Source organism: Cebus imitator, unplaced genomic scaffold (assembly GCF_001604975.1).
Source record: "Cebus imitator isolate Cc_AM_T3 unplaced genomic scaffold, Cebus_imitator-1.0 Scaffold201, whole genome shotgun sequence".
Classification (NCBI taxonomy): domain Eukaryota; kingdom Metazoa; phylum Chordata; class Mammalia; order Primates; family Cebidae; genus Cebus; species Cebus imitator.
In genome coordinates this window covers 244,757-257,881 of record NW_016107516.1, presented here as the reverse complement: position 1 = coordinate 257,881, position 13,125 = coordinate 244,757, and the positions used below count along the sequence as shown (strand labels likewise).

At 38.5% G+C, this 13,125-nt stretch overlaps 1 protein-coding gene across 3 annotated transcripts in view; it reads left to right on the top strand.

Moving 5' to 3' along the window:
• The window catches only part of GRAMD1C (GRAM domain containing 1C), a 100,704-nt gene that overhangs the window by 35,642 nt on the left and 51,937 nt on the right, over positions 1-13,125 (top strand). For all 3 annotated transcript variants that reach the window (XM_017547730.2, XM_017547731.2, XM_037745437.1), the window contains one exon: positions 5,600-5,680. In XM_017547730.2, the coding sequence (XP_017403219.1) occupies positions 5,600-5,680 (81 nt within the window). The remainder of the gene's footprint in view (positions 1-5,599; positions 5,681-13,125) is intronic.

Below are 13,125 nucleotides of genomic sequence, written 5' to 3'. Positions count from 1 at the left end.
GAAGGAAGGAAAGAAAAAAAAAGGAAAGAGTATAAAAGAGGACGGCTAGGGAGGGAAAGAAAGATACAGGGAGAGTTTTGGGGGAGGTGGGAAGACAGAATTAGTACCATGATATTAAATCTCTGTAATTATACTTTTTAATCTTGTGGAGATTCTTTTAAATGCATTTTAAAATTTATCTTACTCTTTTTTTAGAGACAGGGTCTTGCTATGTTGTATAGGCTGGCCTTGAGCATTTGGGTTCAAGTGATCCCCCAACCTCAGCTTCCCAGGTAGCTGGGACTTCAGGTGTGCACCAGTGAGCCTGGCTATTTTTATTTTTAAACAGTCTTATCCCTACAGAACACTTCCAGATGCAGTACAAAGAACTTTTGCCCCTGCACTAATTGAGAATAAATTCTCACCCTGATCCTTCATCACCTTAGGTATTCTGGCATGTACTTCCAACAAAGACATTCTTCTATATAACCACAATATAACCACCAACATCAAATAACTGTCACTGACCTGTTACCATCATTCAATTCTTAGACCCCATTCAGTTTCCATAATTATCTCAATAATATCCTTTATAGCAAACAGACTCAGTTCAGAAATACACATGACATTTAGTAATCATGCTCTTTAATTTCCTGGAAGAGTTCCTTAATCTTTTCTTGACTTTTATGTCCTTGACACTTTTAAAGATTACAGGTCAGTTATTTTGTAGGATATCCCTCAATTTGTATTTGTCTGATGTTCCCTTGTGATTAAATTTAGGTTATGTAATTTTGGAAAAAATACACAGAGATGATGCTCTGTTCTCACCACTACATCCTATCAGATGGCACATGATTTTGATTTGTACCATTACTGATGATATCTACTTTGAATATTTGATTAAGGTGGTGTCTGCAGACTTTATAATCTATTTTCTTTTGTAGTAATAAGTGTTTTGGGGAAAGGTATTTTGAAACCATGTAGATATACTATTCTTATCATACTTTAAATTTATTCACTCGTTTGCTTATGTCAGTATGAACTGGTGATTTCTTATCTTATTCAATGAATTATAAGCCATTACTATTATTATGTATTTTGTGGTCAGATTGTCCCAAATTTGGCCAGTAGGAGCCCCTTCAAGCTGGCTGCAGTATCCTTTTGAGTATTCTCAGTGTGTTTGAGCATTTTCCTATTTTTTTGGCACAGGATATTTCAGGCTTTCCCTGCCCCAGCCCTGGGATCAGCCACTTCTACAAGGAATCCTGGTTTCTTTTAAGGGAAAGTGAAATAAGCCAGTGTGTTCATTGCTATGGGGCTGGGGGAGGGATATCACTATTTTCAAACCCTTTAAGGTGGCATAATAAGGGTATACATTAAATGTATATAATTACACACACATATGCATAATACATACATACATATATGTACACACTCACTTATACATCTATCTATCCATCTGTCCATCTATCCATCCATCTAAAACCGTGAATTCACATCAGAACCTCCAAGTCCCATCTAACACCACAGAGTTTATTTTTGTTTTCTTCCTTTCCATATTTGTAACTCCCTTCCCTGGCTATGAGAAACCAGGCTCCCATTATCCTTAATATAGTTATTTATTTAACCATTAAGCCTTTGTGTAACCAATCTTCATCTCCACTGCCACCCCCTCCCACAGGGATGCTCATTACCCAACTTGGTTTCTGACACTTAGAATCAGGGTGCTGCCCATCACACCACAACCTAGACGCTCTCATCATGTAAAAAGTCTCCATCGGGCATGGTAGCTCACACCCATAATCTCAGCATTTTGGGAGGTAGAGGCCAGTGGATCACAAGGTCAGGAGTTTGAGAACAGCCTGGCCAGTATGGTGAAACCCCTTCTCTCCTAAAAATACAAAAATTAGCTGGGCATGGTGGCGCGTGCCTGTAGTCCCAGCTACTCAAGAGGCTGAGGTAGAAGAATCACTTGAACCTGGGAGGCAGAGATTGCAGTGAGCCAAGAATATGTCACTGCACTCCAGCCTGGGTGACAGAGTGAGACTCTGCTGCCCAGGCTGGAGTGTAGTGCAAAACAAAATGAAACAAAAACAAAAACAAACAAACAGAAAAACTCTTTATCCTGCTTGGGCTGATATTCCATGCCAGGTTGCTTTACCCTCTGCCAGACTGCCCTCTACAGGGACACCCTCTGTTCCCTGCTTGTGCCAATTTGTCACTATGTGTGGTTGCTCTTCCCACCCTGCTCAGGCTCTGACACCCTAGCACAAGACCACCCTCATGGACTCTCCATAACACTATGCCGCCTCACCTGCTCTGGTTCTGACGTGTCGTTGTAGGGCATGCTCATTCGTGGCCACCCTTCACCATGCTTGGTCTTTGACACTTGACACCACCCACAAAACTACCCCTTACATGGTCAAACTCTTTGCTCTCTGACTCCCCATACTTTTTTCACCCTGTTCCTGTTCTAATACAGTTCTCCGCATCATCCCCATATGTGGAGACCCCTACTCACTTGGGCTCTGACACTCCACATGGGCAACCTTTCCTTGGGGATGACCTCTTCATTCTTTTCTGGTATTTGACACTCTGCTTTAGGCTACTGCAGCCCCTCTGTCCCTACCCACACTCCAAGTGTGGATGCCTACTTTCCTCTTTTCCACCAACAGCTGTAGGGCTGAACTGTTCAGGAATGAAAGAGGAAGACTTAAATATTCTTAGTTTTACAATTAATATATAATATACCTTTTAATTTTTTAACAAAATCATCAAACAAGTTCAAAACTAACATCTTCATTCCATACCCATAATCACCAATTCCATTTTCTTTCTAGAGGCAGATGCTATCAGTTTGGTATGTATCTTTTCAGACTTCCTTCCTTTGTAGTTACATACCAGGCATGCATATATAAATGCATAGTTTTGCTCTTTTTTTAGAAAAGTAAATGTAATCTTATTTTCAATTATTTCATCAGCTCTGCTTTTAAAAAACAAAAACAAAAACATTATCTCCTGCAATTGTAGGTCAGCACATGTAGATAGACCCACCTCTTTTTTCAAAAGTACTGTATAGTATTTCATAGAACGGCTATACCATGATTTCCTTTACAATTAATTTATTTCTAATATTTTGTTATTACACACAGTGCTGTGGTGAATACCCTGACCATGCCCCGTTAAGCTCACATGTGACTGTTTCTCACATATGTATTAGAATTTCAGGATCAAGCATTTAAATTTTAATAACGACAGTAACAGACAGCATTTACCAAACAGTTACTGTTATCTAGACACTGCCTTAAGTTCTCTATGTATATTTTCTTATTTCTTATAAAGATCCACTATGATAATTCTCATTTAGCAGCTGAGAAAACTAAAGAAAAGAAAAGTGACCCTATTCACAGAACTAACAATAGGTGATAGAACAAGAATGTAAACCCAGTTCATTTAATTGCAGAGACCCTGGTCTTAACTTCCTCACTACGTTAACTCAATGATTTCATTTTTCCATCATCATGGTAATAAATTCTGTACAACTAAATGTTTACCCCTTTTGTATACTCTGTGATGAAGATTAATCATAACAATTTTAGGTTTTTTAGGCTCTAGAATACGTTCTGTGCCCTAGCAGCTTGGAGATATCATCAGCCAGAATCCTTCCCAAACTCATAAGAAGGCTATTACTGAATCGAGATTTATGTTATGATATTTATTTATTTATTTATTTTTATATTTATTTATTTTGAGACAAAAGTCTCTCTCTGTCTCTCAAGCTGGAGTACAGTGACCCGATGTCGGCTCACTGCAACCTCTGCCTCCTGGGTTCAAGTGATTCTCCTGTCTCAGCCTCCCGAGTAGCTAGCTGGGATTACAGGCGCCTTCCACCACACCTGGCTGATTTTTTTTGTATTTTTAGTAGAGGTGGGGTTTCACAGTGTTAGCCAGGATGATCTCCATCTCCTGACCTTGTGATCCGCCCACCTCAGCCTCCCAAAGTGTTGGGATTACAGGCGTGAGCCACTGAGCCTGGCCTTATTTATTTATTTAATTTATTTATTTGAGACAGAGTCTCGCTCTGTTGCCCAGGCTGGAATGCAGTGGTGCAATCTTGGCTTGCTGCACCAGGTTCAAGCAATTCTCCAGCCTCAGCCTCCCAAAAATCTGCGACTACAGGCATGCGACACCACGCCCAGCTAATTTTTGTATTTTTAGTCAAGACAGGGTTTCACCATGTGGTGAGGCTGGTCTTAACTCCTGACCTCAGGTGATCTGCCCACCTCGGCCTCCTAAAGTGCTGGAATTACAGGTGTAAGTCACCCTATCCAGCCGAATCAAGATTTATTAATATGTTTTTGAGGTTGGATATCTAGCAAGGAATAAAAGAAAGGTAGTAATTTATGTAGATTATCCAGAAAGCTGGGCGATTTAAGGAGTTGGAAATGTGGTGGTTGTACCTGAGAGTAGAAAAACTTAATACTAAGCTATTTAGTAGAAGAAGTGGGAATTAGCAAGAATATTGCAGTAGTGAAAATGAGACAGACTAGGAGAATTTTAAAATCTATGTATCTGAATGCAGGATTGTAAGATTATTATAATTAAGCAAAACAATTAGGCCTAAGAAAAGGGAATAGGGAACAGCAAGTGATTATTAAGTCACATATTATGTATATAATTCTATTTGGAAAAGATTCTGGATATATCTGCTTTGTAAAAAGCTTTGCTTTCTGAAGAATGTATAGCAAAGTTTTAATTTAATGAATTAGAAAGTAGCACTCTAAAATCTTTCTATGAAAAGCATTAACATCCAAAATATTATCTGTTTGATATTTTACTTAATAAAATAACCTAATCCAGCACAGAACTGAGCTTTCTCCTTCCTAAGGGTAACTGCTCAGCCATGAAAGGTCACTGACTAGGGAACTGGAAGAGATGAAACACTGAGAAGACTGTATTTAGTGCTGCCTTGTTGCGTTTTCTTATAAAAGCCTATTTTAAAATATGACTTTGCAAAAATTAATTAAATAAAATGTGGAATTATGGATTGAAACATGCTACTTTTCTTCTATGGCATTCAAATAAAAGTGTAGTGTTAGCATGGGTGGTTTATATCTATAATTAGCAGAGAGAGGTATTTCTGGAGTTTTTAGTAGACCGTGAAGACTGATACAATTAAAAATTAAGACCCTTCAATCTATCTCTAAAATCCACAGGTATTTTTTTTCTTATTTTTTGTGTATACTTGGCTCAAATGGCAACTAATTCATATCTCTTTGCAAAGTTCAGAATAAAATAAAGTTTTCATTTTTAATGATTTTATTTAGATTGATTTCAATAAACTGATAAATAGCTACCTATTTCATGTTCCCATTGCTAGTAAATACTGACAAAATTGTGTTTATTGAAAGACACAATTTGCAAAGACACCTCGTTCATATAGCAACTACCTGTGTTTTTTCTATTATAATAAAATGTTAAATAAAAATAGTATACAAAGTAGGCAGTGTTTACCTACTAGTTTGTTTTAATCATAAGGAAGTCCCCATAGACCTTCATGACAGATGCTCTCCTCTTATTTTCCGTGACACTAAACTTGTCCTATTATTTTTCTTTGCAGTTTTTCTTCACATCTTTTGGTGCCAGGGATAGAAGTTACCTCAGTATCTTTAGGTTGTGGCAGAATGTGTTATTAGATAAGGTAAGTGTTCACATCAGAGGCAGTTGCTTATTATAAGAACCACCTATTGTGTATCTAATAGTATTTGTGAATAGAAGAGCTCTTTTTTTTTTTTTTTTTTTTTAAATTGACTAGACAATTGAAATTCTAAGTGGAAACTTCAAGCAAAGCAAGATCTGTAGTTACAAGTTGTTAATTATAATCCCCAGGGTAACCACCAAGGAAATAAATAAAAATATATGTAGTAAAAGAAACATCAAAGGAATTAAAATGATACAGTAGAAAATATGTTTTTAATACATAAGAAGGCAGTAATGATGGGACACAGGGACAAAGATGACACAGGACATGTAGAAAACAAGTAGCTAAATAGTCATTAAACATACGTGGATTAAACACTGTAACCAAAAGACAGAGATAGGCAGAATGGAAAAGTATGTGAACCAAGCAAGGCACGGTGGCTCATGCCTGTAATCCTAGCACTTTGGGAGGCTGAGGTGGGCAGACTGCTTGAGCCTAAGAGTTTGAGACCAGCTTGGGCAACATGACAAAATCCTGTTGCTACAAAAAATACAAAAATTAGCTGGGCGTGGTGATGTTTACCTGTAGTCCCAGCTACTTGGGGGGCTGAAGTGGGAGGATCACCTGAGCCCGGAAGGTCGAGGCTGCAGTGAGCCATGATTGTGCCACAGCACTCCAGCCTGGATGACAGAGTGAAACCCTGTCTCAAAACAAATAAACAAACAAACAAAAAACAGGACCCAATTATATACTGTACATAAGAGACAAATGAGATTCAAAGGCACAAATAGATTGAAAGTAAAAGGAAGATGATACACCATACAAACAGTAATCAAATCAGAACAGAAGTGAATATAGTAGTATCAGACAAAGTAAACTTTAAGAAAAAAATTATTAGAGACAAGGAAGAATAAAGGGTCAATTCATCTGGAATTCACAACAATCATAAACATATATAGACCTTGCACTGAGCCCCAAAATATACAAAGCAAAAATTGGCAGAATTGAAGGGAAACAGACAATTCAACAATAAAACTTGGGGCCGAGTGTGGTGGCTCATGCCTGTAATCCCAGTACTTTGGGAGGCTGAGGTTGGTGGATTGCTTGAGTCCAGGAGTTCAGGGCCAGCCTGGGCAACATGGCAAAACCCTATCTCTATTTGTTTAAAATATAATTTAAAAAAATGTTGGAGAATTCAATACCCCACTTTCAATGGTGGATAGAATAATTAGACAGATGATCAACAGGAAATATAAGACTTGAACACTACTATAGACTAACTAAAAGACATCTTTGACACACTCTACCCCATAATAGCAGAATATATATACCCTTTTCAAGTGCATATGAAACATTCTCAACATTCTACAGAATAGAAGATATGCTAGGTCATAAAACAAGCATCAGTACCTTTAAAAGCATTGAAATAATACTAAATATGTTCTCTGAGCACAATGACATGAAATTATAAATAAATAACAGAAGGACTTTTGGAAAATTCACAAAAAGTGGAAATTAAACAGAATACTCCTAAGTAACCAATGGGTGAAAGAAGAAATCATGAGGGAAATTAGCAAATACTTTGGGTTAGATGTAAACAAAAACATAACATACCAAAACTTATGGGATGCAGTTAAAGCAGTATTTAGAAGGAAATTTATAACTGTAAACATCTATATTAAAAAGGAATGATGGCGAATTAACCTGTATTTCTGCCTTAAGAAATTAGAAAAAGCACAGCAAACTAAACTCTAAGGAAGAAGAAGCAAGGAAATAATAAAGATTATAGCAGAAATGAATGAAGGAATAGAAAAATAGGCAACAGAATCAAAAGTTTTTTGTTTCTTTTTTTTTTTTTTTGACACAGAGTCTTGCTCTGTAGCCTACGCTGGAGTGCTGTGGTGGCACGATCTCGGCTCACTACAACCTCTGCCTCCCAGGTTCAAGTAATTCTTCTGCCTCAGCATCCCAAGTAGCTGGGACTACAGGCGTATGCCACCACGCCTGGCTAATTTTTGGTATTTTTAGTAGAGATGGGGTTTCACCATATTGGTCAGGCTGGTCTCTAACCCTGACCTCAGGTGATCCACCTGCCTTGGCCTCCCAAAGGACTGGGATTACAGGTGTGAGCCACTGTGCCCGGCCCAAAATGTTGTTTCTTTATAAAAAATGAAAACTGACAAACCTTTAGCTAGATTAACCAAGAAAAAAAATGAGAGAAGACTAAAATTGTAAAATTCAGGACTGAAAGTGGTGAAAATACTACTAATCTTACACAAATAAGAAAATTATAAGGAAATATTATGAATAATTGTATGCAACGAATTGTTTACCCTAAACGAAATGGACAAGTACTTTCTGAGTAGAAAGTCACAAACTACCAAAACTGACTCAAGTAGAAAGACAGAATTTGAATAAGACCTATAACAAGAAAAGAGATGGAATTAGTAATAAAGAACTTACCACAAAGAAAAGCCCAGGCCCAGATGGCTTCATTGGTGAACCAGCTGTTTACAGTAGAATTAACACCAGTTCTTCACGTAGTATTCTAAAAATAGAGGGAACACTTCACAACTTGATCTATGAGTACAGTATTACCTTGACACCAAAACCAGACATCACAACAAGAAAACTCTAGACCAGTATCCCTTATGAGCAATGACACAAAAGTCCTCAACAAAATATTAGCAAACCAAATCCAGCAGCATATAAAAAAGGTTATATACCATTACCAAGTGGAATTTATACAAATTGAACTCAAAGCAGAGAGTAAAATGGTGGTTGCCAGGGGTAGGAAGAAATGAGATGTTTAAAGGGTACAAAGTTTCAGTTATGCAAGATGAATGAGTTCTGGAGATCAAGTGTGCAGCATGCTGACTATAGTTAACAATACTGTATTGTGTACTTGAAATTTGCTAAGAGCATAGATCTTAAGTTTTTATCAGTACAAAAAAAGAAAGAAGGCAAGCAAATCATAACTACATGAGGTAATGGATGTGTTAACCTGATTGTGGCGATCACAATGTATATATATATCAAAACATCCAGTTGTATACCTTAAATATGTACCATTCCTATTTGTTAATTAAACTTCAGTAAAGCTGAAAAAAAATTTTTTAAGTACAAATGCTGTTGAGGATGTGGAGAGACTGGGTCCCTCAAGTACGTTGCTGGTAGGATTGTAAAATGATGCAGCCACTTTGAAAAACAGTTTGGCAGCTCCTCAAAATGTTTACCATAGAACTACTGTTCTTACAAAAACTTGTACCTCAATGTTCACAGCAGCATTTATTATTCATAATAGCCAAAAAGTAGAAACAATCCAAATGTCCATCAAATGATTAATGTATAAATAAAATGTATATCCACACAATGGAATATTATTCAGTAATAAAGAGTAGTGAAGTACTGATACATGCTACAACATGGGTGATTCTTGAAAACATAATGCTAAGTGAAAGAAGCCAGTCACAAAAGAACACATACTGTGGGATTCTATTCTTATGAAATGTTCAGAATAGGCAAATTCATAGAAATAGGAATAGTAAAGTTATTTCCAGGAGGAGGGAGTAATGAGAAGTGACAGAAGTTGGAGTCAGGTATCTTTCTGGGTTGACAACATGTCCTGAAATTAACAGTGATGGTTGTTTAACTCTGGATACGCGAAAAACCCCTCAATTGTACACTTAAAGGGATGAATCTTATGGTATGTGAATTATAGCACAGTGAAGCTGCTATTAAAAGAAATGGTTTAAGGGGAACAGTAGAGATTTCCAGCAGATAAGAAAGGCTTTTTCTTTGTCCCTGGCAGGTGGGAACTGAACCTCCTCTCCTCCCTACTCCCCAGCTAAGTACCTCCCTAAAGTGCACACATTTTAGGCTCCAAGGCTCTTTATGTTGAATGTCCTTTTGAACTCAGCAGCTGAGGACAGGCTCTCCCCAGCAGCACCCAATTCAAATGCTTTCACTTTGCTGGAGCGGGGATGTGTGGAGAAGTAGCCTACAGGTCTGAGGTGGGGAGGGGACAGAGGAGAAAAGTGGGTGTGGTTGAAGGGGCTTGCCAAGCCCAGCCTCTCTGGCCCTCAGGAAGGGAATAGAAGTGGCTAGCTTGGAAGCCCCAACTCCAAGCCCCCCTCCTGAGTGTCTCTGGGTGTTTGGGTGCCCTGCATCACTGGAGCCCTGTGCCCTTGCTCCTGGCCTGGGTGATGCTCACAGGGCAGGTCCACGGGCAGCAGGTCCTGCAGGGCACAGCGTCTACTACAAGGGCGTGGAGCAGTCATAGGTGTGTGCTCCTCTCAACTCAACCCTACGCTGCCCTTCCAGATTACGCTGTGGCAAGGAAGCCTCCTTCATCCACTGGAGGCCAGTAACATTCAGATTCATTGTCATTACTGTGGGATGCTTTATTCTAGCACTGGCTGAAAACTCCAGTGTTGCCATAGAGACCTGGCTACCCCACCCCCAAATACCAAGTTGTTGGGTACTCAGAATCCATGAGGCACATTCCCTCATTCTAGCAAGGCACCAGCGACTTATTGCAGCCTACGCTTGGTTATATACTGTATCGCATGTCCTTCCAAAATGTGCTTATCACACGCAAGTGAGTTGGGATACATCCGTATAAAAACAGATATCTTCAGGGAAGTGATAAAGTTCAGGTTTACAGATAAGCCAAGGGAGAAACTGAGTTGTTCAGTTTAGTGAAGAAGAAAGCTCTCTGAATTAGAGGAAGAAAGGGAATTCCAGGATACTGGAGGCCACCATAGCCAAGAAACACTGCATTTACTGGCTGGAAGTAAAATTTACCTTTCTTTGAAGAGATCCTGACATTATCTGTGTTTTTGATGTATACGCATGGAGGTATCACCATCTTCACAGTAGTCATACCTTTTAAATCTTTGGATCGTTTGGTTATCTTTAACACTGAATATGCAACTCTGTTTCAAGTGGACACTATATTCTCATTTTAATAAACAGAATGGTGTCTGTTTCTGCTCTACAAGAAGACAAAAATGTTTAAGCATATATTATATGTTAAGTATTATATAGAACTTAAAGTTGAAGATGAGATCTCAACTTCAAAACTATCCTGAATGGAGTTTTAAGCACTGTAGAATTAACCCAGAAAAAAATTTAACGTATAAGTATCTATAATAGCAATAATAGCAACTCCCATTTATGAAGTATTAGGTGCCAGGCACAATGCTAGGCGCTTGGTATAGTCTTGATAGTATTTATTTATTTATTTATTTATTTATTTATTTTGAGACAGAGTCTCATTCTGTCACCAGGCTGGAGTGCAGTGGCACGATCTCGGCTTACCAAAACCTCCAGCTCTCTGGTTCAAGCAATTCTCCTGCCTCAGCCTCCCAAGTAGCTGGGACTACAGGTGCATGCCACCACGCCTGGCTAATTTTTTGTGTTTTTAGTAGAGACAGGGTTTCACGGTGTTGGCCAGGATGGTCTCTATCTCCTGACCTCATGATCCACCCACCTTGGCCTACCAAAGTGCTGGGATTACAGGCGTGAGCCACCACGCCTGACCCCTTTTAGTTTTTTAGTCATAAAGCCACATTGGTTGGATTTCTTGATCTTGTGTAATACTCTTTTAAAAAGGTTAAAAAAAACCTCATAAAATATACAGCATAGCTATAAAATTTGATTAAAACTTTTTAAATAATTTGAATAATACATTTAATATATATTAAAAATATTTTTGGCCAAGCATGGTGACTCATGCTTGTAATCCCAGAACTTTAAGAGGCTGAGGTGGGAGGATTGCTTGAGGCCAGCTCAAGACTAGCTTGGAAAACATAAAGACCCCATTTCTAAAAAAATAACATAAAATAAGCTGGGTGTGGTGGTGCCTGCCTGTAGTCCCAGCTACGCAGAAGGCTTAGGTGGTAGAATCACTTGAGCCCAGGAGGTTGAGGCTGCAGTGAGCTGTGACTCTACCACTGCACTCCAGCCTGGGTGATAGAGTGAGACACTGTCTCAAATAAATAAATAAATAAGTTTAGAATATTATACTTGTGTTATGTGTAATTAGGGAATCAAAATAAAAGTAATTATGTGTTACTTATGCTTACTTCTTGTATGAGAAGGCCTTTAAAAAAGCAAATTAATCTAAAAAGTAGGTTTTTCATTAAAGGACTATAAAATGATAGTACAATTATGTTTGTGTGCATTTGTTTTATTTATTTTTCCAGTAAAATAAATCTACAAAAGAGTGAAAGAGCTGGAGCCAAATATGTTGCCTTTGAAAAATAATGTTTTTAAAAGGACCATTTTTTTCCCCTTGTAAGACTACTTTGCGCCTAGCACTTTGGGAGGCTGAGGTTGGCTGGTCACCTGAGGTTAGGAGTTTGAGACCAGCCTGACCAATATGGTGAACCCCCCTCTCTACTAAAAATACAAAAATCAGCAGAACATGGTGGTGTGCACCTGTAGTCCCAGCTACTCGGGAGGCTGAGGCAGGAGAATCGCTTGAACCCGGGAGGTGGACAGTGCAGTGAGCTGAGATCATGCCACTGCACTCCAGCCTGGGTGATAGATCAAGACTCCATCACAAAACCAAACAGAAACAAAAGACTACTTTGATACATTGCTTCAGAAAGGGCAGTTTATTTCTAATATTTGACCTAGTGAAACATTAAGTCCTCAGTGTTTAGACATGTGTTTAAACTGTCACTACAATCATTCGTGACATAATTTAGAGCACTTCAGTTTAGTTCACTGTCTGTGAATTTAGCTCCCATTCTCTAAACAGAACATTGAATATCTGGGATTCGTGGGGCCACAGAACAGTGGCGGCATTATTTTTTAATACAAACAATTGATGTTTTCTCAGTCTTTGAAAGGAACTATGCACTCGTGGTTCAAGACAAGTTTTAGGCCCTTCCCACTCCACTCCTCAGCTCTTTCTCCTCATTTGTGCCAGCCCCCATCCATGTTCTATACCAGAGCCAAGCACAGTCCTGCTTTGTTTTTGTATGGTCTGTACACAATGACTAGTTTTACATTTTTAAATTGCTGAAAAAAATCAAAAGAATAATATTTCATGACATGTGGCAATTATATGAAATTCAAATTTCAGTGTCCATAAATAAAGTTTTATTGGAACACAGCCATGCTCATTTGTTTATGTATTTCTATGGCTGCCTTTCACACTACAACAGCAGAGCTGAGTAGTTGTGACAGAGACCATATGGCCCAAAAAGCCTAAAATATTTACTATATGGCCCTTTACAGAAACAGTTTGTCGAACCCTGAACAATACTACAGCCAAAGTTATCTTTTAAAAAAATATATGCTTGCTTATTTTACCTTCCTGCTTAACACCCATTGCCCCTGGAATAAGAATCTGTCGATTTCTGTAGGGACCACATAATCAAGACCCTTCCTACCTCTCCACCTACATCTTAATATACGCACCCATTCTTGTC